Source organism: Pomacea canaliculata, linkage group LG3, assembly GCF_003073045.1.
Source record: "Pomacea canaliculata isolate SZHN2017 linkage group LG3, ASM307304v1, whole genome shotgun sequence".
Classification (NCBI taxonomy): Eukaryota; Metazoa; Mollusca; class Gastropoda; order Architaenioglossa; family Ampullariidae; genus Pomacea; species Pomacea canaliculata.
The window spans coordinates 5,005,289-5,032,747 of record NC_037592.1 but is presented as its reverse complement, the minus strand read 5'-3'; the positions used below and the strand labels follow the sequence as shown (position 1 = coordinate 5,032,747).

General features: G+C 42.0%; 2 protein-coding genes across 3 annotated transcripts; one reads left to right on the top strand and one right to left on the bottom strand.

Moving 5' to 3' along the window:
• Positions 1–161: 161 nt before the first annotated feature.
• On the top strand, positions 162–18,381 carry LOC112559490 (cilia- and flagella-associated protein 44-like). Of its 2 annotated transcripts, XM_025230785.1 has the most exons (28): positions 162–360; positions 1,447–1,681; positions 2,297–2,508; positions 2,658–2,808; positions 3,290–3,467; positions 3,645–3,872; positions 4,241–4,555; positions 4,762–4,935; positions 5,171–5,419; positions 6,439–6,747; positions 6,904–7,125; positions 8,508–8,745; positions 9,245–9,513; positions 9,697–9,935; positions 10,618–10,665; positions 11,502–11,631; positions 11,962–12,212; positions 13,226–13,552; positions 13,731–13,842; positions 14,192–14,341; positions 14,700–14,828; positions 15,067–15,177; positions 15,437–15,625; positions 15,791–15,952; positions 16,106–16,249; positions 16,564–16,692; positions 17,042–17,235; positions 17,397–18,381. In XM_025230785.1, the coding sequence occupies exons 1-28, from the start codon at positions 192–194 to the stop codon at positions 17,656–17,658; spliced, it is 5,526 nt and encodes a 1,841-aa protein (XP_025086570.1). In that variant the 5' UTR covers positions 162–191; the 3' UTR covers positions 17,659–18,381. The 2 variants fall into 2 exon arrangements, with proteins under 2 accessions (XP_025086570.1, XP_025086571.1); XM_025230786.1 differs by lacking the exon at positions 10,618–10,665 and having other exon boundaries at positions 163–360.
• A 148-nt stretch (positions 18,382–18,529) lies between these two features.
• LOC112559491 (17-beta-hydroxysteroid dehydrogenase 14-like) lies at positions 18,530–25,457 on the bottom strand. The gene is made up of 9 exons (XM_025230788.1): positions 25,325–25,457; positions 24,255–24,293; positions 23,746–23,843; positions 22,357–22,423; positions 21,688–21,779; positions 21,424–21,528; positions 21,083–21,150; positions 20,764–20,860; positions 18,530–20,491 (listed from the first exon to the last, which is right to left on the bottom strand). Exons 1-9 carry the CDS (start codon positions 25,431–25,433, stop codon positions 20,330–20,332), a joined length of 837 nt encoding a protein of 278 aa, XP_025086573.1. The 5' UTR covers positions 25,434–25,457; the 3' UTR covers positions 18,530–20,329.
• Positions 25,458–27,459: the final 2,002 nt, after the last annotated feature.

The window sequence follows — 27,459 nt, the reverse complement described above, 5'->3', positions numbered from 1 at the left end:
TCGCAAATATAGGAAATTCTCTTCATTTTGTTCTTAAGCTTACCTCGCAGACTTAAAAGCGAGGCAAAGGGCAAAGTTTAAATAAAGGAATTTCGCAACGAGGCTGTTACGTCTTATTTACGATGTCATGACGTCAAGAGCTGTGTGACGACAGCGCTGCTCGTCACGCAGACGTCACTACTGTATGAAACATGTCTGAAGAAGAAACATCCCAAGAAGCACAAGTCGACGACGAAGAAGTAGACGATGCAAATGAAATTATCCTTCCCACGAGTGATCAGGTGCACACGGAGGTAACAGAGGACACTCAACCAACAGGTGACAAGAACGAGGAAGGCAAGAAAGATGAGAAAACGGAAGGTACGTACCCGTCGGGCTGAAACAGGGCGGAGGTGAAGGTCGCGGCCGTGACATACAAAAGCTCGGTCTTGGTGAAGGGTATGATAAAAATTATTTATTGTTATCGATAATGGAGACAATTGGGAAGCTGGTGCGCCAGGCTGTTCACAAGGGTGTGGCGCACACGAGGTTTGGTGAGATGTGCATGTGCCCCAGTATTTTTAAAGGGAAGAGAAATTTTTTTTAAATCTACAAATGGGAAAAGAAAATAATGTTTTGCCAGACAAGATCTGTGTATTTCTCTCCTTCTGTATCAAACTCGTAAAATCGCGATCGTCCATCCACACAACCCCAACTTTCGCATTGGCTTGAAAACTTGAACATACATTAATAAAATCGTAATTTTTGTCCGTTTGACCTCTTGCTGTGAACAATGTTTGAAGTCCTTTAACTCGAGAATTCACGGAGGATATTTTACCCAGATTTGTGGTGATAGTAATTTGTGCTCACCTTTGCTCACTCGTTTAAAGAAAATTGTTCTCTAAAGAAAATGTAGACCTTTAAAACTTCCTTCAGGCCATCGTTATCATCTTGTACTTGCGATTGGGAAACGCTTTTCCATTCACTGTTCGTGATTATGATCATCATGGGTAACAATCGGAGTATGACTTCATCAGCAACATTTATTGTGCAGGGAGGACATCATTCTGTATGTCATTTGCCCTAGAAAGCTGTCAGATGAGGACTTTTGTTGACCCATAGTAATAATAGTTCGTTAGGGAATCCTTTAACCGTCCTTCGTCTGGTTACGAATAAAGAAGGAATGAAGGAGAGTTGGTGTTGACTACATGCTGGGATCTCGAGACTATCATTCCAGACAGGCTGTTCGTTTGAGAGATGGCGCTCTGTCAGTGTGAATGAAAGACAAATAAACAAAAATAAAAGAAAGAGAAAAATAAAAAAATTAAAGAAAGAGAGAGAGAGAGAGAAATAAATGTATGAGACAATGACTCGATGAATATTTCAAACAATATGGTTATTTCACATACATGACAAAGAATTCTGTATCTAGCAACATTTCTCTACTTTTTCCTTTCTTTTTCACAGAGGAAAGAGATTTGAACAGAATCCCTTCGGATTTCTTCTACGACCTCGAGCCACTGTTGTGTACGCCGTTCAAGTCGGAGAGCTGCCCACTGACCAGTAGTGTGCTGACCCTGTATCACTCCTTTGGCTACAACTGTCTGATGCGCTGCAACCTGCATGTGCTGGACAAGAACACCCTGGTCTTCGCCGCCGGCGCCGTCCTGCAGTTCGTCAACCTCACCACCCTCACGTACTCGTACGTCCTTACACCCTTACAGGTCAAAGGAATTCAATGGTTCTGGACAATGGAACTTTGGTCAGCATGTTGAGTTATAACTTCAAACATTTTTGTTAACGTGGAGCGTTCTTGACCTGCCAAAGTGTTAAGGCGTCAAACCTCCTGTTCCTCAAAGTTTTGGTCATAAGATGATTCATGTACTGACAAACAATTGAGGACTTCCATCAGAGTTCCAATGTCCAAACTATTGGTTTCCTATGACCCTCACATAAAACTTTGTCTAATTTATGGAACTTTCGAAAATTGGCGTGGTTGAGAAGAGCCTCTAGCATTCGCCAAGTATCTTCTTGGGTCTTGCCAGTTTACGTTAATTAAGTCATTCAAACCTCCAAATCGTGGAGTGTAATTAAAAGCTACACACACGTCTCTGACCTTAGAATCACGGGATAACAAAGTGTTAGATTAGTCGGAAAAATCCCGTTCGACCCTCCTACCCTCCATCTCAACTAGATTTGAGCATACGTTTTGTAAGCCTCTCTAGATTCTAGCATACATTTGAAACTTAACCAGATACTAGCATATATATTTTTTCTGTGATAATAAATTTTCTGACGTTCATCCACGCTTGTCTAGCTACTTGCGGACCACTGGAGGAGGCTCTGTAGGCCCGATTGCTGTCCATCCATCAGGAAAGTTGTTTGCTGTTGGAGAGAAGGGAAAGAATCCAGTTATCAACATCTTCTCTATCCCCGACATCCGTCTCTACCGCATCTTGAAGGGAGGCGCTCTCAAAACATTTTCCTCCCTCTGTTTTGAAGAAGCCGGGGACTTGCTGGCTTCTCAAGGTACAACCTTTGCTCTCTCTTTTAGACAAATTCTATTGCAGTGGTTCTGCAAATGGCACCACTCGTGTCACAAATGTTAGGTGGTTCAGAGAATGCAAGTTGTGTTTGGATGTGATGATGATGATGATGACATTTCGGTCCTTCTGCAGGCGGCGAACCTAACTACATGCTGACCATCTGGAACTGGGCTCAAGAAGCCATCCTACTGAGGTGCAAGGCTTTCTCTCAGGAAGTCTACCACGCAGCTTTCAACCCAAGCCTGCAGGGTTACCTCATCACTTGTGGTTCAAGCCACATCAAGTGAGCTCACTGTGTTCTGAGTCGCAAGCCTTCAATGATTCTCATGACGGACACGCATGTGACTGCCTCTGAGTGTGTTTGAGACAAGGTGTCAGTCTTCCAGCCATCTGACTCTGTCCAGTCCTGCCCACGCTCTAACAGTTCATCTGTCATTTAACTCTTTTCATCAGCTCTTTCTCTCTTCCTCATCTCGTTGGGATTTGCTAGGAGTTTGGGCAGATGGCAGACACTTCAGTCTGTACTGTCCCCCTGTTGTTTGCCAGACCTCACCAGACTGTCTGCTATTGTCATCCTATACCAGACTCTGGATTTTCAGTCTGTCTTCACCCAGCCACCAACTGCTCCTCTTCCCCGCTCTACCCGCTCTCCTTCCCTTGTCTTATTATACCCCTGTCTTATTTACCCTTGTCTTATTTATCTCTGTCTTATCTGCATCAGTTGTTTACCCTTGTCTTATTTGGAATTGACTTATTTACTCCAGGTTCTGGCGCATGGCGAGGACCTTCACGGGGTTGAAGCTGCAGGGCGTTGTTGGTCGGTTTGGTCGCACCTCCATCTCCGACATAGAGGGTTTCCTGCAGTTCCCAGACGGCAAGGTGCTGTCTGGCAGTGAGTGGGGCAACATGTTGCTGTGGGAGGAGAGCCTCATCAAGCTGCAGGTGAGTTGTTTGTATGTTGGGAGAGGGGGATGTAAAAGTATCTTTGTCAAACCTGTTGCTGTTGCTACATCTGTGTATGTTTATTATTTTAGCAAACACGCAGAAAACATATTTTAGGTTGACTAAAATGTAAGATGAAGTTTGTGATGTCCTTGCTGTTGTCACTGCTGCTTCTAGGTTTGTCGCAAGCAGAGCAAGCCTTGCCATCAAAGTCAGATCTACCAGATGATCCTGGATGAAGGGGAGATCATCACGGCGGGGCTGGACGGCTACGTGCGGTCCTGGAGCCTGGAACATATCGACCAGGCTGAGGTAGACGAGGAGTCGGCCATCATAGAGATGGAACCCTTAAACGAGGTCCTCATCGGCCGCAACGTGCAGATCATGTACCTCAGCACTTACATAGTGAGTTCTCTTCGCTTGTTCGGGCGGGTTTTAGCACGGAATGAGAGAAAAAGATAATGTGCATTCGTGAGTGTGAGAGAGAGAGAGAGAGAGGAGGGATAAAGGGGGAGAATGTATTTTGAGACCAGATTTGTAGTCAATATAATTTTAATATGTCTATGGGAGAGACAAAGGGGAGACTTTAGATATATTCAAAGTGTTTGATGTGTACGCGTGGCAGGTCGTATTGTGTCCACCCCGCGATTGCTCGTCAGTGTGCTCATATTTGTTAACTCCCCCACTGAGGCCAAAAAAAAAGCTAATTGCATTCCCTGTTTATCCCTGCACTTACCTGACACAGGTGTGCTACTGTAATCTCTGCCTTGCAGGATCTTGAGTCGAGGGAGACCACCGTGGAAGACCAGGATAGCAGCAGCAAGGAGGCTCAAAGTTTTAAGATGGACGATCCCAAGAGAAAGCAGCCGTGGTACTTGCAGGATCGCGCCGGCGCCATCTGGCAGGCCGAGCTCAGTTTCCTCAATGATGCAGCAGAACCCAAGAGGTTGCTGTCCTTCCATTCTGGACCCATCGTGGCCTGCGCTGTGTCCCCCATCACCTACCTGGCCGCCACGCTAGGAGTCGACGGCACGGTTCGCCTCTACGACTTCCTCAGCAAGGAGGTTCTAGCTTTCAAATCTTTCAAGGTGAGCACCATCGAAGCTTGTATCAGCGACGTCAAACTTACAAACTTAAACTCAACGATGATAGAACCTGACGGGTGTGGAAAGGTAGAGAGTTCCATGTTTCACTTGCTGTGCAGCCAAACAATGTAACTCTCTTCCTAAGATGAAAAGTTTGTTCCGATGGTTGTGGACGATGATGATGATTTGTGTACACCTCCCGTCAACAGAGCAGCGGGGTGTGCCTCGTCTGGGTGCCGCTGAGTGTCAACAATAAATGCAACTCCGTGGTGGCCGGCTTTGCGGACGGCGCCATCCGGGTGTTGACCGTTGAAATCATGAACCAAGGCTACCTCAACAAAGCGACTGTGGACTGCGAGCTCCTCCTCGCACAGGCTCTCAAGGCAGGGATAACCTTTGACCCTTCTCCACCTTCACTTTCATCTTCTTTCTTCACCTCCTTAACCTCGTCTTCCTGTCGCATTTAAGGGGAATGCATTGTGCTGAAACCTGTCGATTCCCTCAAGTTTGGGAGAGAAAAAAACGCACCCTGCTTAGTCATATAAAGAAACGTTGTGCCCAGAACATTTGTTGATATAAGAAAACAAAGCTAGCCGCACCTTGCCTGTGTGTTGCCAGCCACACAACAAACCAGTAACGTCTCTGGCATTCAACACGAAGGGGCAGATGCTGGCCACGTGCTCTGAAGACAAGACCATCTTCCTCTTCTTCGTCAAACAGGAGCGCTACACTCCCTTCTGCTTCTTGCCTCTGCCATACCTGCCCCGACACCTGCACTGGGTGGACGAGGACGACAATGATCTACGCATGCGCGTCGTGTGTGACGAGGGGGTCGCGCTCTGTGTCACATCGCCGCAGATTTGGGAGGTGAGAAAAGAATATGATAATTCTCGATTGACGATGATGAGGAACGCATGGTTTTTCATCTAGCCCTCGCCCTGTACGATGGGTGGGGTGGGGAAGAAAAAACAGTTACTAGTATAAAGTCAGATATCATATTAACAGAGAGTAGAGGACAATATTACAAAAAACGGTAATTGTTATTTATAGGGGGGTCCCGAAGTCTGAAAGTATCTCAAAAGTTTGATGGGTTTGAATGTGTAAGCACGTCCTGGCTAACCTGTGGGAGATAAGAGTTTATGGCTCTGTACTTCCATTATTTGATTTTCTATATGGATTCTTTAAAATATAAAATATTCTATACAAAATCATTATTAATGATACCATTATTATCATTATTATTATTTTTTTAAAAATTAAAAGTTCGCAGCACAACGCTCGCTGTCACTTTATTTTTCCGACCGAGTTGGGGACTGTCTTTATTTCGTTATTATTTAGACTCAAGTTATCCTTAACTCTTAAGTCTTAGCCCGAACGCAATTCCAAAAGCAATGCCAACTTATGCAGTCTTTATATGTTGTGCTTCTAGATCTCACAAGTTAAAAAATTAATTATAAAATACGAGAGCTATCTAGAACAAACACACAAAAGACAGAAACACAATTTGCATTTATGAAAAAAATTAACTCTGATGAGAATCGATCCCAAGACGTTAAGATCCCTTTTTCAGAGTATCAGTTAAAACTATAAAAGCCTGAAGTAATCTTGTTAATCCCCGCCTCACACCGCACTTTGTGGCAGAACGTACTTCTCCTAATCCCATCTTATGGATCATATACTCTCTTTTATGTCTTCACCTCGCCTCTTGCACGACATTTCTGTTGGTCGCATGCTGGCAAGAAAACGAGTTAGCACTGTAATAAATGTGATCTTCTCTCAACTCGCTGGAAAAACGAAAGTCTCTGAGAGATTGAATGCACGCGCAAGCACACACACACACACACTTGCGTGATTGTACACAGACAAATACAAACTTTGATCAACAGGTGGACACCAAGGACACCCTGCGGTACGAGGGGGCCACCATTACCCAGTTCAAGTTCATGAGTATCAAGTCCAAGATCATCCACGAGGCGGAGGAGGAAAAGAAAAGGAAGGAGGAAGAGAAGAAGAAGAGAGCGCAGGAGGAAAAGGACAGGAAGAGGATCGAGGACGGGCTGGAGACACAGTCGCAGCAGAACCTGCGCAAAGAGATTGAGGCCTTAGAGCTTGCGGAGAGCATGGGAATGAAGAGGATAATAAAGGAGCCGGAGTGGGAGCCCTACATCCCTCCCCTCCCCAGCCCCATCCTTCAGGTCAGGGGCTTTTCTCATGGACGTGTCTTCGTAAAGATCTTTCCTGTATTGTTGTCCTGTTTACATCATCATCATCATCGTCGTCGTCGTCGTCGTCGTCGTCATCGTCGTCGTCGAGAATCAAGTAATCTCCTTGCTTCTTTGCTCGTTTTGCAGGCTGTGCAATGTGACAACAGCAGCAACTTCTGGGTGTCCATGGGAGGCTACGACGTGGGCTACTTTTACGAGTGCCAGTTCCCGGAGGGCGCGTGCTCCGTGGTCGGCTCCCCCGAGAGGTGCGAACCCGTCAGGGCTGTGGCCGTGCCCCTCACCGAGGACGTGCCCATCACCTGCGTCCGCTTCAACAGCGACGGTACCTGCGTCTTTTATGGCTTCCAGGTCAGTTGTCGCCGCCGCCGTCGTCTTCAATTGTACGATGGTGGAAATGATCTGGAAGAGACTGGACAGCGTGCGTGTGGCGGATGTGGGTGGGGTAGAGCGGTGATAATGTTTCTCTGTGTGTCTGTAAAAATAAGTGTGTACACAGTACAAATAAGTGTGTACGCGCTTCTTTGCCTCTGAACCCATCACAATTGACAGCATGTAAATGTATGTGTGTGTGTGAGAGAGAGAGAGACAATGACAATCTGTTATTAACGAGAGTTAAAATAAGCAAGAAAATGTTTTTTTTTTTTCATTTAGACCTCACCCTTTAGGGGAAAGAATAAACTAAGTAATTAAAGTAATTAAATACTATGAGAATAATTAGTAATGAACATATGGAACGTATCAAAGGAGAGTGAAAGATGAATATATACAAAAGTGAAGGTTAAGAAAAATATATATTTACAAGGTTTTTCTGGAGTTGTGGGGTATCTCTGGAGGCCTCATCTCATTTTCTTGAATGTATTTAAGAGAGATTCGTGTGTTTGCTCATGTGCTATGCGCTATTTTTTTTTAAAAAAAAAAAAACAGTTTATAAAAGTTGTATTCTACTAACGAGATTTTCATAAATTAATTCAGTAATTTAGCCACATTTCTCAACCTGTAGTAGACATTTCCACGTGTTTTCCGAAACCCTTAGGGCTTAGGTATTTTTTTTTATTATTTTTTTTTTAAATCCTGTAGTCAAACACAGTCAACGGGAGGTAACCGCATCTGACGTTGGTTATAATTGTGGCTACCTCCCTTGAACTGTACCGACTTCACACACCAAGCTCAGAAAATATGTGTTTAGCATTACTCAGAAAATTACCTTTGTACTGCAGAGAAAAAAAATACCTCGATACCAATAAGAAATTGAAAAAATAAACACCGCAGTCCCCTTTGTGATGTGAGGAAAAGAGGATGTAAGGAGGACTTTGTTGAAGAAACAGCAGAAGCGATGAAGGTCCTTGAGTCAGGAGGCCAACAGTCCACACGACATTGAGCTTCAAAAAAAAAAAAAAAAAATAGCTTCACGGCTCCGTTTTTTTCAAAATGTTTGTCCCCCACTGTCCAGGGCGCCCCGCACCTGCATCACAATGTCATCGTCATCATCATCATCAACCATTATTTGCCATCCATTCGTTTGTCAATCGTAACTATCATCATCAACCGCTACTCATCGTTCGTTCTTCAATCAGGGAATCAAACAACCCTCGCCAATGACATGTCGATCTTTCACCCATTGACAATCAACAATCAATCATCGCACCAGCCCCACCAAAGCGTCATCAATCATCAACCAATCTATCATCGCAGCATCACTATCATCGTTTTAAGAATTCATCTGTGCGCAGGACGGCCACATCCGAGTGGTGTTCCTCGAAGGTGAGTTCGACCTGACGTCGCAGGACTGTTTCTGTGTGGTCAGCGCCCACGACATGACGACTGGAGCCATAACGGGCATCGAGCTGAGCCATGATGAGATGTTCCTGCTGACCATCGGCGCCGACGGCAATTTCTTTGTCTTTAGCATCGTGCCCCTCGACCAGCTAAAGGAGGAGATCAAAGCCAACCGAGCCAAGCTGCCCTCAGGTCAGAAGCTTTTTCTCTTCCCTCTCTCTCTCTCTTTTGCTTTCCCTCTCTCTTTCTCTCTCTTTTTTCCTAGCCCGCTTCCTCATAAATATTTTATAACCCTCTAAGCTCCTCCTCATAAATGCTTCTCTATTTCTTTGTCTTCCTTTCTTCTCCTATTTATTTTTCTATCTTCTCACTCTCAATCACTCTAAACTGTCCAGTAGAAACAGTGAAATTGAAAATCTTACGCAAGAGAAAAATGCATTAAAGAAAAAAGACTTTACAAACACGAAATCAACAAACAAAAATAAAAACATAGGAAAAGAAGATCTGCTGTGAAAATACCGATAATAACAACGGGATTTTCGCTTCCCGCTCAGACACGTTGGCGTGAGACTACACGAACAGACTGCGTCAGACTGACGCTGGGCGACACCTACTTGTCCATGACCAATCTGACGTGTGCATGGACTGGAGAGATCAGACTGACGCTCACCTTTTGCTTGCTTGTGACCAGCTGCAGGGGGGCAGTTTCTCATCCAGGACCTGGAGCCGGACCACTACACCATCGAGGACGCCAAGCAGAAGGCGGACTACGATGAGCTGGTGCGGCTGGCCGAGAAGAGCAAGCAAGACAAGCGCGGTCAGATCAACGCTCTCCGGATTAAATTCCAGCAGCTACTGCGCGACAACGAGGCGCTACCACCGCACCTCCGACTAAACAAAAAAGAGTTTGTCATGAGCGAAGAACGCGAACTGGAAACGAAACAAGAAATCCTCGCCAAGGTTGGGGGGCATGTGCGTGTGTGGATGTGTACAGGAGTGAATATGAGTGTGCTTATGGGGACGGGGGAGGTATTGTGTTTCTAAGGATGTGGAGGATTTCGTGCCCCACTCACCTCACCTCACCTCACCTCACCTCACCTCACCTCACCCTCACCCTCACAGCACACGTTGCCTGTCCTGCAGGAGGCGGAGATGAAGCGGCAAATGGCGTGGGAGTGCGAGAAGCTGCGCATCGGTTACGAGAAGGTGCTAAACTTCTACCGCTCGACCCTCCTTCAGGAGACTTTCGAGGTGAAGGCCTTCCTGTCCGACCACACCATCAGCAGCTACCGCATGAACGACGACCGCAGCACGGCGGAACTGATGAGCGCCATGGAGAGGGCCGAAAGGGCGATGGCAGAGAATAAACCAGCCTACGAATGGTATTGTCGTCTGCGTCCTCTTTGTCTTCGCGAACTCACCCACCCAAACACACAGATGAATAGAACTGATGCATAAATACCGCAACAACAACAAGGATAATAATAATGAGTAGTATGGAATGGATAGTAGCGTTTACATTGTCCATGTATATATACATTGTCCATATATATATGAGCTTGTATGACAGTATCGTGTAGACTGTTTCAGCAGGTCTGTCTCTTCGTCCTTGTTAAAAGAGGTCCAATTGTTTTCAGTTGTCTTCAAATTTTTGTTTTATTTTTGAACGTGAATTGGCTCGTCGTAGTTTTGTATATAAAGCTATACTTCTTTTCATCTGTCCTCACTAGTCCCTCCTTTTTCTCAATTTATGGGTTGAAGTGGTTTCATTTTAGACTCTCGTGGAATTAAACCTTCTCTTGTGTATCTCATATAATTCCTTCCTTTAATTTGTTTATGCTTTCATGCTTTTATTGGTGGTTTTGCTTCCTAGCTAGACCTCAGTGAACATGCTTTTATGTTGATGTTGACTTTTAAAAGTCTATTGTTTTGGTTCTGTTCGCCCTGTTTGCTCTTCTACTCCGGAGTTCACCATTTGTTTCCTTTGAAAGACGCATATCGCTATGTTTTACACTGTATAAACAAATAAGAGCCTGTAACTGATTTTACGTTTGGGAAAGACAGGAGGATTACGGAGAATGAGTTCCTCCCAGACCTGACGACATTTCTGCAGTAAGACTAACTGATCACCAGAAACTTTGTAGCTTTTCCCTTGTGCATTGCTTTTACTTTGTTCAATTCTCTTTCTTTCTTCCTTTCTGTAATCGTAATTTACTGTACTTTATCTGTTATCCCCTTTGTATATTCAATTGTTTGTTTGTTTGTTTGTTTGTTTGTTTGTTTGTTTGTTTGTTTGTTTGTTTGTTTTTTGATGTTAGTTCGTGCACGTACTCACTTGTGTTTGTTTGTTCCTGCTCTCGTTTATAACTCGTGTTCGCCCCTCACTTAGTCATCGTCTTTCTTGTAGTCCTGCTTACCCGTGAACATTTGTTGAAGGTGGCCATGTTTTATTTTAAACCTTTTCCTGATGATGCCGCAACACTCATCTTCCCGTCTTCGTTTGCTTTTCATAAATACACAGGATTTATGTATTTTCTTGCTTAACCTCTAACCCACTCACTTGAACTGCTTTTACCTTTGAATGATTTAAGTGTTGTCAACAGGTATTTAGAATATAGCTAAGTTATTAAGTAACAATATAATATTATATATTCTTAATTATGTGTATATGTAGTTATCCTCTCCGCCAATACGAGATGTTCGCTCTCTTCAGCACAGATGTAATGAAAGGGATAAAGATATCCCAGAATATAGACAGGACACAACTACTCTTTTTAAACAAAGACTTTCCTGGAGGTTGAGTGTGGACAAGAAGACGGGATGGAATTTTAATGTTTGATTTAAAAAGAATTAAACCGTCGATGTTATTTCGTGAAACTCTTAGTTGTTTTCTCACCCTCCATTCTTCTCCCTCTCCTCCACACACACATACCTCACCTACTCTCCAGGAATGTCACATCCCTCACTTCTGAGAAGGGTTCTGAGACCACGGTGAAGAAGGAGGAGGAAGAGGAGGAGGAGGAGGATATGAGCAGGTGGGCAGGCGCCAATACGAGGGTGCTGGCCAAGCTGAAGAAAGTAAGTGTCCGGCTTGTCAGATGCACTTTCCCTCGTCTCTGCCTTGTGTGCGTGTGTAGGACCGTGTACCTGGCCTCTTTTGTTTCGAGAAATACGCAAATATTACAGGGCAATAGCCATTGCCCACTCAACAGTTTTCTAAACGAAAGGGGTTTGGGGTTTAGTGGGAATGATAAGTCCGGTTCGATACCCTTGTGGCGCAACGTACTTTCTTCATCTGACTCAGCTGTGGAGTAGGGTACCTAACTTCTCAAGGGGTTTGGAGCGAGTGGTGAGCACACACACACGCCTTCATTCTGGCCATAAAGCGGAATTCCTTTTATTTCCCAGGCCAAGATCAAGCGCGAGAAGCGGGCTCTCCGAAGGGAGGTGTGGCGCAAGTTTATAGAGTCCAAGCCCGGCGACGACTACGAAGACCCTGAGGATGTCAAAGCCATCCAGGTGGCTCGCGAAACCCTGGGGGACTTCCCGCTCAAGACTGACCCCAACTACAAGGTCCCCGAGTCCTACAAGCTGACCGTTATGGCCGGCAACCGGCGTCTGGCTAGTTGCTTGACTCGCTTGAAGGATCTGCAGATCCAGTGTGTTGGAACTTTCCCTAAAATTTATTGCAATAATTAACATTAAAGATAACAACCTGTATTTTTAACGGCACTAAGTTAGTGCGCTACTAAGAGACCAGGCACTTAGCTTTTCAATTCAATCTTCTGGCTCCCCTACGGGGCACTTTAGTATTTCTAGTAACTAGAATTCATTTAACTCCACAAGCTACAAGGTTATCTCATCATCTTCCTCCATGTTAGTTACAGCAACTCTAATCTTATTTTACTATAATACACCTCCATCTAATTTCTATTTTGTTCTGCATCTCTTGTAATACATATACGCACAATAATTAAAAAAAACACCGAGGTTCCCCCACCCTTGGGGTTCTAGATAGGTCGCATGGTGTTAAATACAAGCCTGGCTTTATTTATTCGGCTTCTTACAACTTTATCTGGAGGCGCAGGGTTGGGAGACCCAGAAAGACATGGAGGAGATCAGTCCACAGAGAGGGGGAGACAGCTGGCATGACATGGTCCCAACTGGAAAGGGACTCCAAGAACTGTGTCCAATGGCGGGGTGTAGATGCGACCCTATGCTCCACTGGGGGTGATTAGGAACAAGAAGAAAGAAGGTTCCCCCTGTCCACCTGCGAAATTTAAAAAAAAATAAACACCTTGCCTTCTAGTTCGCGACTGTTCTTTTCTCACCTTTCTGTGGAACTTACCGGTGTTTCCACTTTAGGGAAGTGGCTGTGGTTAAACCACTTCCCTTTTGTGGTTAAATTGAAGAGTAGGTCCCATCAGAGTTACAGATTTAAACAAGTCTAACATTTTTTCTAAACTGTATTTTTTTTTCTTTCCTTCTTCTGGATTATTCTCCTTGTTTGAGCGTGTTGAGAAATGTGCATGTAAGTTATGATCATGATGAGGAATATTGCTGCTCTTATCCTTCGAAAACAGACGACGAATTTTCTTTTTTTTTTTTTTTCTAGTAGCCCCAAGGGCACTAAATGAAGTTTTCTATGCCTGGCTTTCCTGGGTTTCGCCAGGTTCAACCAGAAGCTGTTGGCACTGCGAGAGAGAAAGAAGAAGATAGTGTCGGAGACACAAGCCCTGCACGAGCAGCTGTCGTCGGTGCAGGAGATGCTGCCGCTCGACAAGCACTTGCCCACCCCGCCCCTCGTCAGTCTAAGCGTGGAGGAGGAGCCAGAGAAACGCATGACCTACTCAAAGTTCTCGCTTCGCCGCTTCCAGTCCCAGAAGCTGAACACCACTGGCTTGGACGTGCCGGCCGCCGTGCTGCCTGCGGTGAAGGAAACTCGGAGCAAATCGAGAAGGAGGACAGGGACGTCATCGGAAGAAAGCGATGACTTGTCGTAAGTACTCTTATTTTCCTGGCTGTGAACGAACCTTCTTTACGCAGACAATTGCCAGGTAGAAGGCAGGGGTGTGGTCTCAGTTTTCTGTCTTCTTTGTGTTTTAGAAGTTTCTTTATTAATTAAAAAATTAAAAAATGAGAAATAAACCGCCGAAGCTGCTGATTCTGTTTGACAGGTCGAGTGATGATTTGGTAGACCTGTCTTCTGTTATGCTTGAGCCTGCCCCTTCGTCGCCCCTTGAAAAGCAGATAGAACAAGAGAAACAGATCCACTTGGAGTACACGCAGGTACGAAAGACGTCACCCTTGACCTGCAGACAGCACTTGACCCTGGACCCTAGAGCAAGCTTTGTTGACTCAAAAAGCGCTTGGAAGGCGAAAGAGAGAGGGGGATTGTGTAGTCCAAGCTCTGGTCGACCATTGGTTTAGTTTCTTGACCTGAATCGTCGTGGGGTGGGTTGGAGGAGTCGGGGTCATGAGAAACGAAAAAGCTGATATGACCTTTTAATTCAGAAAATTGCACAACACTTTATCTTTGCATAAAGATTCTCTCTCTCTATCTCTCTATCTCTCTCTCTCTCACAAACACATGCACGCATGAACCGATTGTTCATATTTTTGCATGGCGACTGTTCAGAGGAAGCTGATTGAAGACATCACCGCCAAGATGGCGCATTTCGACGTGAGTCACCGTTTGCTGCATCACGACAAGGTTCTCCTTGACGTCACCCTGAAGGTGGCGGAGCTGCGCGTCAACACTCTGTTAGAAGAGAACATCAAGCTCAAGGTACTTCCAGCTCACGTTCCCAACTAGCATGCTCTCGTCATGACTCCATGTCTAACAGCATCACAACCTCTCCCGCAGTCAGACGACTGATTGTTAGCCAGTCGCTTCTTAGTTTAGCGAAAACAAAATTATTCCAAGGAAGACAATCCAATGGCGATGACGATGATGTCAACAGAAGGCTGATCTTCCAATGAAAAGCAAAATGGTGTTCCAGTTTGTACCCTCGTTGACCTAGATGGGTTGGGGGTCTTTTTCATATAAACGATAAGAAGAAACGTAAACTGTTAAGAAAACTGCATCGCCGTCAGCGGAAACCTTGGTCAGGATTGCTAATATCTCGCCTTTTTATGGGTCCTAGCAATGCGAAGACGTAGAGTTCGAAATTTTGCGGCAGACAAATGTCGCCATGGTTCAGAAGTTGGAGTTGGACAAGTTGCAAAAGCAGCTGCTGGAGGTATTGGACAAGAAGAACAAGGAGATGGAAAAGGTGAGAAGTGCTCATGGCGAGGACAAAGCTTACCTGTTTACCTGCTTTGGTGCGAACTTTGTTCAGTGCATGAGAACAACTAGAATTATGTAATTCATAAGAGGAGGGGAGGGACAATGTGCGAATGGGCGTAACTCGAGGTGTCAGGGTGGGTGTCCACCCGAGTAGACTGTCTATAGTTGTTTCGTCTGATAAGTGGTTCCCCATACGACGTCATCTGGTTGTTGTGTCTCATCAGTTTGTAAAGCTGGAGAAGGTGCTTTTTACCAAGATGGAGGAGGTTGTCGGGGAACATAATCCTTTCCGTGACTACCTGGTCAAAGTTTTCAAGAAAAAGATCAAACGCAAGGTCAGCAACTAGACCAACTTTCTTTGGGTCCCGCCTGAAACTCTTCTCCTCCACTACTTTCTCTTTCTCTTTCTTTCGAACACAGGGGGCAGAAAACATTCTTTTCTTTTAGTTTTTATGTGCTCGCGCGTGTGTGTATGTGTGAGACTGTGTATGTGTGTGTGTGTGTCCAAGTCTCTCCACAAATGTACTCAGTGACTGTATGACGACACAAACTCGTGGCTTTAGGTCATTTGGATGACATGCTGTCACATTGCAGAAGAAGAAGAGGGCTTCAGGACAAGGAGGACAGGATGAGGACCAAAACCAGGAGGAGGAGGAAGAATCCGAATCCAGCTCCGAATCGTCGAGCGAAGGTGAAGATGACGATGATGAGGAAGAAGAGGAAGGAACGACCCTTGACCTCAATGTCTGCCCTAACGACTGCAGCCGTGAGCTATTCGACAGTGTAAGTCTGCTATTTCTTTTGCGTCTTCCTATTCCTCCTCATCGTTTTTCCATTCTACGTCTCGGTGGAAAACCTTGGATTTTTATTATCTTGTCCATCCGCCGACTGTATGGCGTGTCTCTTGTACGTCCGTGACGAGAGAGTGACCTGTGACCTGTGCGACAGGTTGTGGCGCTGAGAGAAGAGCGCTTGGACCTGGAGGATTTGAAGATGGAGGCAAAGAGCGGCCGCGACGCCACGTTGAAAGAGCTGGACAACGTCAAGAGGAAGAGCTCCTCCAACACCCATGAGATCGAGAAACAAAAACGAGCGTTTCAAGAGTTTCAGGTACGTTCACACAGATACTCGGAATGGAGAGCAGATGGGTAGATGGTGCACGATGAATGCCACAAACAGAAATTTCTCTCTCGGTTGCTAAATGTGGGGAATGACAAAAAAGGTTATAAACAGGATGTAGCTGCGTCTATGTGCTGTCTGCAGGTGGAAAAACAGACACGGTTGAACGATATCCATGTGCTGGCTTTCCTCCACCCACACCAGCTGAAGTGCCTCGAGGCAAAAAAACTGCCCGCCACCCTGGACAACGAGCTGGTCATCAACGAGGAGGACGTCGACCGCCTGCGTGTGAGTTGACGATAGCTCTAGGTCACTCCGCTAGGTATGTATGTCCGATGTCTCGTTGTTTAGTCCTGTATGTGTCTATCTTTTAGTCCCAGAATTCTGCGGGGAAGAGGACAAAGAAATATTGTATCTTTACGTCATATTGGAGAGTTTTCAATCTTTGTGTTCCAAATTTCGTGTGGGGGGGTAGAGGTAGAGAGCAGAGAGCCCCTGTGTCCAAAGATCTGTCTCACACACACACCTGGCCCTGAGAAAGTTCCGTTTCTCCACTGACAAAGAGGCTTACCATTTTTTTTTTAACTTTGTGCCGGTCGCAGAAGAGGATCGAGGAGCTGAAGAAGGAGAAGAAAATCCAGAGACAAAATATGCAAGACTCGCGGAGACACTTCCACCACCTGCAGTACGAGCTCAAACATCATCACAAGCATCTGCAAGCCATGATCGAGGTCAGAGTTCATTCTGCCTGCTCTACCCGTTAGTTTTTATAAAGTTTAGTCCTAAGGCACGCTAGGGACAAAAGGAAATGGAGAGTTTGCGCTTACGTGTGAGTGAACGAAGTAGATAAATGAGAATGACGACATTTAAACGTCATATCAAAGTAAACCGTCATGGAACAGGAATCTACCTCACCCGTCCTGCAAAGAACACTGGTGATAATGACGACAATGACTGATAACGTCGACTAGAGTAGAGAGACTCGAAGTTCCAATCCCGGTCTGCGCGACCAAAGACAATAGACAAACGTTTAAGAAGCTGGAACTGAAAAGTTCGCATCTTCTGACCTCGCGTTGGCAGAAATGTGACAAGGCCATGATGGACAAGCTGGGCCGCCTGGTGGACATGGAGGTGCTGGACCTGGTGGTGGCCGACCCCGAGCTGGAGAGCCTTCGATGCATACTGGACATGAACAAGATAAAATGTAACTTGGAGATGATACAAATGAACCGTGACATCAGCGACTTGCGCCAACAGCGCCTCAACTCTGTCAGGTAACTTCTGTATTACTGCTAACTGGTTTAGATGGGAGGAAAAATTAACCATTTTTCACAGATAGAAATAAAAACCGCTCATTGTTCATATGCTTGTATTTTAAAAAAAAAAAAACAGAAAAATGGCTGGGGAGTGAAGTGTTGTGTCTTTTTATCTGCAGGATGGATACAGAACGGAAGAACGTGCTGAGTACCAGCTTGACCAAATACAACACCGTCACCGAAGCCTTGGACATAGTCCAGAAATCGGAGTTACCCTATGCAGATGACACAGTAGTACCTCCAATGACCGAGGATATTGAGAACTTTCAGTTCCTGGTTGCCCAGCAGCAGCTGCTCATCAGGAGCCTCCACCAGGAACTCGAGGTCCTGCGCCACTCCGTTCAACCCCCGTCCTCCGATCATTTACATTCACAGTTTTAATGAAATCCTCTTCTAGCAACCATCAGACAGATTCAAGCATATTCCTCAACAGAAAATTTACATCTGAAAGGCTGAGAATCAAATCTTGAGACTACTCATCCAGTCTACTTAAGTCGTAACATCACACAAAACTTGGGATGTAAAGAGAATGACAGGCAGGTATAAATTTGGTGCAGTCTGAATTTTGCCTGTCAACATGTGTAACTGTGGAGACCAGTGCTCTAAGCAGCCAGTGTCTACTTCTTCATATCAGCTTTTCATACATGAATTGAAAATGAATATACATTTTTCACTAACTTGAAACAAAAATTGGTCCTGGAGACATGAAATTTACACACTTTAAAACATCTAACCAGAACCATCTCCAGCTATTTTTTATTTCAACTCTCAACGTAATTTTTTATGAAATATTTTTATGAAATATTTTGTGTTTATTGATGTATGAATATTTCATGGGTTCAACATCAAAGAAGCAAAAGTACTTAAAAAATACATGAAACAAAAAGTCTTTATGGAACATTTATATAAAAAAATGTTTGTGCATTTATTGGCATTGTGATTTTAGAGTTCAACATCAAAGAAGAAAAAAGGGCTTTTAAAAATATTTCTGTATTTTAAAAATACTTTATACATAGTTTTTAAGTCTTTTATATTAATAAAAGCTTACAGCACTTATGTACATAGAAAAATATTGTATACATATAAATTTTGTTTTATATTGTTATACTAATACACTCTTGAAGCTATTTCTGCTTTCATAAGACTTATTACTGAGAGTGAGAATTATTTGTACATCTATATCTTAATCTGTTAACATTCACCTCATTCTAAATTCCAGCAAAATCTTTTTTCCAACAAATAAAGCAAATTACACAATTCAGCAAGTTTAATGCAATAAAAAAAAATAAACAGATAAAGCATTACAGTACCCATCATATACCCAGTATACTGCACACAAAATACTGCAATACTCAATTGCATTGTTTAAAATTATCTCTTTTCCAAATCGGATTGTTTTTGGATCTTTTATCAGTTGTAAAAAAATTAGCCTTCATAATGGATTAGATAAAGAGTGCTTATATAATTTGTATGTTTCCCAGTTTGACATGGGTTGTTATGGATGCCATAACACCTTTTCAACAAAAAAAGTCATACATTTTGTGCACAGTGTTTGATAGAAGTGTCCCACATGCTTTATAGAAAATACTAAGTACAAATTTTTATTACATTTTACCTTTTTACATTTATTCATTCCATGGCATGAAATATATGTGGTTGTAATCCAACAAACAAGGTGTGATAGGATTCAGCATTATAACACTTTTCATGTAAAATGAACATGGAAAACGAAGACTACAGAAGCTTTGTGACTAGTTCTATTCATACATCTTAATATACATGGTTATAAATTTATAAACAAGTCAAAATATTTGTCAAATTGGTCAGACCATAGAACATGGAGAAATAAAATTTTTGTACCCTAGTGCAGCTGCTTAAAATGCAGACTGTTATGCTTAAAGGCTCCTCTGTTGTAATCACAGAAAAGATCAGAATAATTAGTTATAAAATTTAGACCATAGTAAAATGTTTGCCTTTTTGCAAAAATAATAAATGCGCAGTTTATATATCATAGAAGTATGCACTCAAAGTTTAATACAAAAACTAGGTTAATGTTAGTGTACGAAGAAAAAAATAATGAAGTCTGTATCATATTAGGCCAAGTCTTCATGGACTGTTGAATAAGAGCACTCTGTGGCATCGTCTCCTGCTCTCTTATATTAAATAATTGAAAATAAAAGGAGTTTGGCAATAAAGTCACTTCAATTAATCTTGAAAGATGTAAAACCATGCTATTGCATGATGTTTCTACATTTTGCCAATTTTGGACGGTGTATTCACTCTGTATCAAAATAGAAATGCAAGCTTACATCTCTTACTGCTGGAGAAACTGCATCATAGTTAAATGTAGAGAAGTGATGTCAAGTCACATATACTACAACTGCTCGCACTGTAATTTGTTTGAAATTTTGACACTTCGTTAAAGTGTTGAGAAACCATTCAACACAGTTTTCTTGACTGTCTGCTTGCAGACAAATATACTTCTTTAAATGCATCAAAGGAGGGAAATATCATTGTGCTATCAATTATAACAAGAGACAAATGCAGCTAAGTATACAGATTTCTGTATTTAGTCCATGATAAAGTCGGTGATCAGTGTAGAGTCTATACAAATCTGTTCATAGATGGATGAAGGTTGGCTTAGAAAAGCTTCTACCTGAAGGTGATTTTAAACTATTAGGAGAGAGGGCATGACAGATGGGGCAGGATACTGGAACACCCAGTGAAAACCCTCAACAGTCAGCCCTGAATAAGTGTGTCACATACAGGTAGTGTCCTCAGACAAGATCTGAACCCATGATCTTCTCTGTAGATGTGACTAGCAAGTATTTCACTCAATACACTACTGGCCACCCCACTACATAAATTTGCAGAAGTTACTGCAATAGATTCATAAAAAAGTTTGCAAAACCAATACAGTCTAATGGTGAGATGAGGTGAATTCTGAAGGCACAGTGTTTCCATGCATACAACTTTACAAAATGATTTTTATAAAGATTGTTTTCCTCTGCAAAGACCTTTTTGTGAAAAGAAAGTTCCTACAATATTTTCATTAGGCAAATGGGTTTTCTTTTGTCATCATGTTCTTCTTGCCATAGTTGAGCTCTGCCCCACCAGAGACAGGTATGTCAATACCAGTGCAGAAGGTAGCATCTGCAGCCAGAAAAAGGCAGACCAGACCACACTCTTCGATGGTGCCAAAGCGTCCTAGTAGCTGTAGAAAAGAACTCAAAATGTATTTACAAATATTTCAAACTTAAAAGAAAAAAAATCCATATATTGTTAATGAAGATTGGCTACTTAAAAATAATTTTTCTGGAAATATTGTCCAAAAGTTACAGTGCACAAAAAATATTATTGCAACTATTATTTATAATAGTACATTGTATATACAAACATGTCTGGTATCTGGTAGGTCCTAATACACAGTTATAAATACATGAATAAGGGAGGGTATTGAATATAGAAGTGTTCAAGTATAGTTACCTGGCAGTCCTTACCACCCTCTACTGCAGCATTATAGTCATTAGTACTCCTTGCTCCTTCATCCCACAATGGAGTCCACACATTTCCTGGTGAAAATCTAAAAAAAAAAAGGGATTATTTATTATCCTTGGGACTGAAAAACTTATTACAGAGAAATGGAGGGATGTCGTATCCAAGAGTGAATCACTTACTATTCAAGATTGATCGAGAAGGGAAAATGTGTTGAAATCTATATCAACTACTGTCAGGCATATTAAAGACAGAGATACATAAATTACTTTTGAAAATATTTCCAACAGAAATTTGAACGGATACTCACGAGTTAACACGAACATTGTACCGAGCTTCATCTACAGCTAGAGCCTTGGTCATAGAATTAATAGCACCCTGGAAAAGAATAAGAATAATCCCAGAAGATTTACCTTCCAATGTAATACAATTTTCAATCAATAAAAAATTTCACTTACTTCTTGTAGATTCTGATAAGATTAATGTGTTCAATATTTTATAGATGCACTTGAATGAAGATTTAGATGATCTCAATTTTTCCTTGTATCAAATCTCTGAATACACCTTGCTTGATATTGGTGGGTTTTTTTTTTTTAAAAGAAATATGTCTTGCTTTCTTGGTGCAATTTTCTGCTTGCTATCTAAAATTACCTTTGTTGAAACATATGTAACAGCTCCCATTTGTCCTATCTGTGCAACCAGACTGGAGTCATTGATGATATTACCCTGAGTCTTGCGAAGGTATGGTAAAGCATACTGAAAACCACAAATATACCAAAATGAAAAATTCTGACAGTGTATATTGATTTTATGTAAAAGAGATGGGGATATTCAATAAACCAGTGATGGCTAAAATTCTGTTCCAGAAAATATCCAATGAAGCCTAAATTTGTTGACACAACTGAATTTACAAACCTTGCTGGCAAGGAAGTAACTGACTAAGTTCAAGTTAAGGAGTCCACGAAAGTCATCTGCACTGAAATCATCAATTGGTTTGTGAGGTGGATCTGCAAAACATTAGTGAGCTGTTAATTTGAGTTTGAAGAAACAAAGTTTAAAAGAAAACATTAAAAATAGACAACCCAGTTTATAAAGTTCCCATTGGTACCTTTACTGATACAGCTTACTAAGGCTCACTTTAGTTGCACCACAGTAGGATGCTGCAAATGCATTTTCAGTTAACTAATCAGAATATTTTCACTTACACCCCACCCCAATTTTCAAAAGAACAGTTGCATTAAGATATATACAAGATCTTAGCTAAATATTCTCTAGCAAAAAGAACTGCACATTTTTTTCTTCATCTTTATTTTTTACATACTAATGTATTTAAATTTTTTTCCCATGTCTTTCTTTATAGCTTTTTGTATTTCTTTATGTGTTAATTATGTATCACCCACTTATATAACATCATCCCTATTCTGTTGCAACCCTTTTTTCTCTCAGCTCAATGTTCATCTTCAATTCTGAAAGAACTTGAGAGCCAGATTAGTTGCAACAAGGCTAATGGCTAACATCCTTATCTAATTATGCTAAGCTGGCTATCTTTCACATCTAACAGAAATGCTTGAAATATCAACTCACGGGTTCCAGCATTGTTGATCAGGCAATCAATGCGACCATACTTTTCAACCGTCACCTGAATGAGATTCTGAAAAGACATAAAAGGAGAAAAAATTGTACATATCATCTGAAACTCTTTTATTTCATATATTAAAGGTATGCTGTAATTCAGTGTCACAGCAGTATTTATTGATGGGAGCTACAGAGGAACAGATATATTCAGAATATCAATGCAAAAGAGTGCAGTTCCAGGCATCTCTACATGCTGTATTACAGCTACCAATAGCTGATGACAGACTGTTTTCAAAATTCTTGTAAAAGAACCAGCTAATCCATTTCAGCCATGTAAAATATCCGTTCATAAAGCAAGGTTAGAAACATATATATATTTATCAAGTGGGAGAGCTGGAAGGTGATTGTTCAAAGTATCTTATGAGCAAAACCTTATCTACTTACTGAAGAAGGGGAAAGATTGCAGTGGAGCAAGTTGGAAAGAAAGTGTATATTAAGAGAGTTCAAACTTTCTTGTGTTACTGCAGTGTAGCAACCTACATCACATACTCAAACACACCATAACCGCATGTGCCTAGACATATCTTTAACCTTGCCGACTGAATCCAGTTTTTCAACGCTAGTCCTAACCTCACTGTCTAACACAAAAAAGAGAACAGATAAATAGTAGATAATAGCCAAGGAGACTAAACAGGTGGAGAAATTTTGCAATGTTGTTGAATCCTATTACTCTTTGGAGAAGAATAAATAAGAATTGAGAGACAAAAAATTGAAATATGTGGAAGTATGAGGTATTTTGGACAATAGGTGAGCAACGCAGGTTAACCTGAATAAAGTAACCTACAGAGGGCTGCTTCAGACAAAAGTAAAAATGTAAGGCTATTCCAGCTCCTAAACAGCAAAGCCTCTCCAGAAAATATTCTAAAATCTTTTGCATGGTGTTTAGTGTGTTCAACTGTAAAAAAGAAGTCACCAGTCTGCGCCTACTTGAGCTTATGGCCAGAAATCTCCTTCCTCCCCACCCAGCAGCATTCCAGGAGTGAAGGGTACCTGATTTGTCCGGGAAAGTAAAGTTGGCAAGAGGGCGGGGTTGCCTCCCTTTGACATGCTGTGCTACAGACACTGAACTATTTGTTTTCTGTACCAAGGTATGAGATTCTTTGTCTTTCTTTTTTTTTTGTTTTATTTGCTTGTTTGTTTGTTTGTTTGTTTGTTTACTTTAGACATACTGAAAAAAGGAGTTTGCCAGCACGAGTAAAATATCTGTGTACCATCATTATTTTCTACTGTAGGTAATAAACTAGAAATCGGCAAGGTTTAAACTCGAATTGAATTTCTTTTTTCAAAAACTAGTGTGGGCAAAGGCAGGGAAGACTAAACAGAGATTGTCTATCTAACCTTGATGCTTTCTTCATTACTCATGTCACATTGGACAAATAGGGCCTCCCCTGGTCCGATAGCATTGACATCCTTTTCCACTTGCAGTCCGTCTTTCTCTGGCAACAATTTTTCAACATACTTTGAAACAAATTTTCTAGTTCTATCATTTTAAAGATGTTGAGATATATTCCTTTATTTAAATCTTTGTAATGCAAAATATAAGAGAAAATTATAATATTATCAAAAGCAATCATTTTTCTTAAAACAGAAATTCTTGATTACTCAGTTTTATCATTCACAATAAATGTGCACTTGACAGATGTCAAAATTACTTTGATAGAGCTCTCCCATAAATACTATGTTCTTCACAGATTTACTAATCAAGCTGACCATCTAATCTATCCTCTAAAACTACCCCCTCTCATTCCTGTCAAAAATTTTGTATCAAACTCCAGATCACAAAACTACCAACCTGCATGTTACAGAGACATTATTAGCTGGTGCATATCTCACATACTAACACTTACCTCCTCTTGCACAGAAGACAACTTTGGAGCCATTCCTGACTGAAAATAAATTATAACACTGAATAATAAATCAGTTTTAAATGGGTACAAAGAAACAACTAAATTCTACCGTCAATCCAAAATTTAATAATGCAATTTGAAAAGGATACTATTATAGCCTCTGATTTTGGAAATATCCTGTGTATCACACAATAAATTTCTAGACATTAAACATGCAACTTATTTCTGGCCCATTGTTATATTTTTTCACTGCTATATCTAAAATCAGCCTGATAAGATGGTGTGAAGGACAAATTTTCATGATGCTTATGAAGCAAATTTTAGTATTCTTGGACCTTCAGAGCAAGAAATTTTTATTGCTTAGGCCATGTGGCCTCAACAATGCAGGAAGCGAGCAAAGCTCACACAATTTAAGAATAAAATAATACAATTCAAGATGTACATGTTAATATAAATTAGCATAACCAATAGCATCCAAAAATTAAGAAAGTGACACTAATAATATGGAAATATCTTTCTTCGTTTAGTTACTAACAGTTTTACATCATTTAAAACAGTGATAAAGATATCTGACTTGGTAAGTAATATGTGATGCATCACTGATCAAGGTTGAGAAGGTAAAGACAGCTTGGTAAGTTGAATATTTCGGAGGGAGGAATCTACATCTTAGGTCTTTAAGCTGAGCGCATTGGAAAAGTAGGTGTTTTTCATTGTCTGTGAGATATGACACAAAGGGCATTCCAAATTTGGTGCTACGGCTGATGTATATCTGTATTTGTGAGTTTTTAAATCGGAGCTTCCCATTCAAAATCTATAATTGGAGCATCTCTTAAAGCCTTTGTTGTTGACTCAGTATAAATAAGGTTCCACCTGCAGCTCTGACATAAAATTTGCATACACGCTAACCCTAGGCCTCAGAATAGCGTATATTTGCAATAGCTGCTGAATTAAAAAAAATATCTACAACCACAACAAAAGCTGTACGTAAACAAACTCGACTATATATAGTCCATCAGACCACATAGTATAAAACGTTAAATGCTAGGTATGTACTGGTGCAGGCTACCTACCAAAAACCTCCACACACCCCTTGCCGATGCCTTTCGTACCACCTGTGATTATAGTGACTTTATCCTTGTAGCGCAGACCCGCAGTTGACAACACACCAGCCACCTCCATCGTCAGTCAGTTCTATTACTAACAAAAAACGGCTCGTCACATGTATGTCATGTGACTCGGCCAATGTCACATGCCTACGTTTTGTTCCAACGAGAGGCGTTTTCTTGACCTCTGACCTCTTCGGTTTAGTTTTCCCACGTGTTGTCATTCTGACGACAGCTTCATATATAAAAGTTACTGTTAAGGCTAACTTTTAGGGGGGGGGGTTGTTGTTGTTGCTGAACACAGCGCGTTCGCATTCGTAAATATAGGATTCGGGCTAAATTTAAAGGCCAAGGTCGGAAAAAGTTTCCTATTATACGTCGAGAGGAATTTTTGAGCGAACCATTGCGAATTATTTATTTCTGTTATATGACCCGCGCGTGTGTGTGTGTGCGCGCGCAAACATTGAGTACTCCCACTTCGACTAAAAACATTGACGAAGTCATGGACTTGACTCATCCACCGTGTCCATCTTTGGTCGTCCTCACCTATCGGCTCGTCTTTGATCTGTCAGTCTTGTGACGATCACAACACAGGGTCGTGATCGACATCCCCAGGTCAAAGTGCGCGTCACACCCGTACGAAGCGTTAGGTGCGTCGTCTTGGCAACTGGTCACGGCTGATCACTGTTAATCTGTGAAGAGTTGGCTTAGTTAAAATTTGGGTCGTCTCGAAGACCCTATATCTAGCAGAAGATAACTTGTCACTTCTGGAGTGGAGATGATTTATCTGCTCTTGTCGCCGAGTGCGAGGTGACGTACCATTTCGCGCGATGAGGATGTACAAAGGCCAAGGGTCAGAGGTGAACGCTGTTCACCGCTTTCTGGAACCTACCACAAACTTGTATTATTGGACTGCTAGCAGACGATTTTTTTTTCCAGTTTACTAAAACGAGGCAGGAGTATGCAAAGCTTCCGGTTTAGTCACATTCAATGTTTAGGCTCGCCGAGACTAGCAGCGGAGAACTTCGCAAGAGGCTAAGCGTTGGTCTCGGCAGACAGACAGCAATCCACCTATCACAATATATTAACCTGCCATCGTGGGTATATTTTCCTAGTTCAAGATAATTTCTTTGCCACAAAACTGACCAAATGTTGTCTCCAAATCGCGAATAGCGTATGAACATCGTTATCAAACAGAAGACAGTGACTTTCTTTTGCAGATCCTATCGTCTATCTCTGTTACGTACAAGTACCCTATATTTTCAAAGGGCACGATCATTTGTGGTCACTTATGCGTATAAGAAGATGCGAACCCTAATGTATCGTGCTGTAACGCTGTTTATTCATTTGACAGCAGTCCGCGTAGAGACGATTTCGACTCCTTTAATCTTTCTCCCAATTACCTCACATACGCGCGTGCTGCTGTTGCCACACACACAGGTAATAAAAATTGTAAGATCTCGTACTTTGAGACAACCGCTTAGAAAGAATATCATACTTCCTATTTTGGGTTTTTGTTGGAGGATGGCTGGTTTGATCTTCGCTTTTTCGATCCCTTCTACAGTCTTAAAACTGTACAGCAAGTCCTTAAACTCGCAAGCAGATATCAGTTTTGCTGTATTTTGTGTATCAAACTCCAAATACTGTTTTCCACCCACAATAAGGTAGGTCGGGAAAAAAAGGTAAACAATACTATAATGCACAGCGAATGCCTACAAAATGACACAATTGAGCATGCACATTTTCTTCTGCAAGCGACTATAGTACGTCGCCTAATAAAATTAATTGATCTATTCAATTACCTCTAAGAGAGGTACTGTCCCACCCTTACCCCTCATAGGGAGAGTCTGACGCGAGTGATAAGCCAGACCTGCAACATCAGGACAGGATGCTCATTAATACCTTCCACCCTCCAAAAAAAAAAAGTCTGCTAAACTACCATTGCAATGAAATAACATAAACATTAGCCTTCCACCTCCTGGTCGATACAGCATGCAAAAGCAAAATGCCCGTGCATGCACGCAGATACTGCGGATGACTAGTTACCTTTGTTTACCTTCCAGACATGTGACGCTACAACTACAGCGCGGACTGCTCGCAAA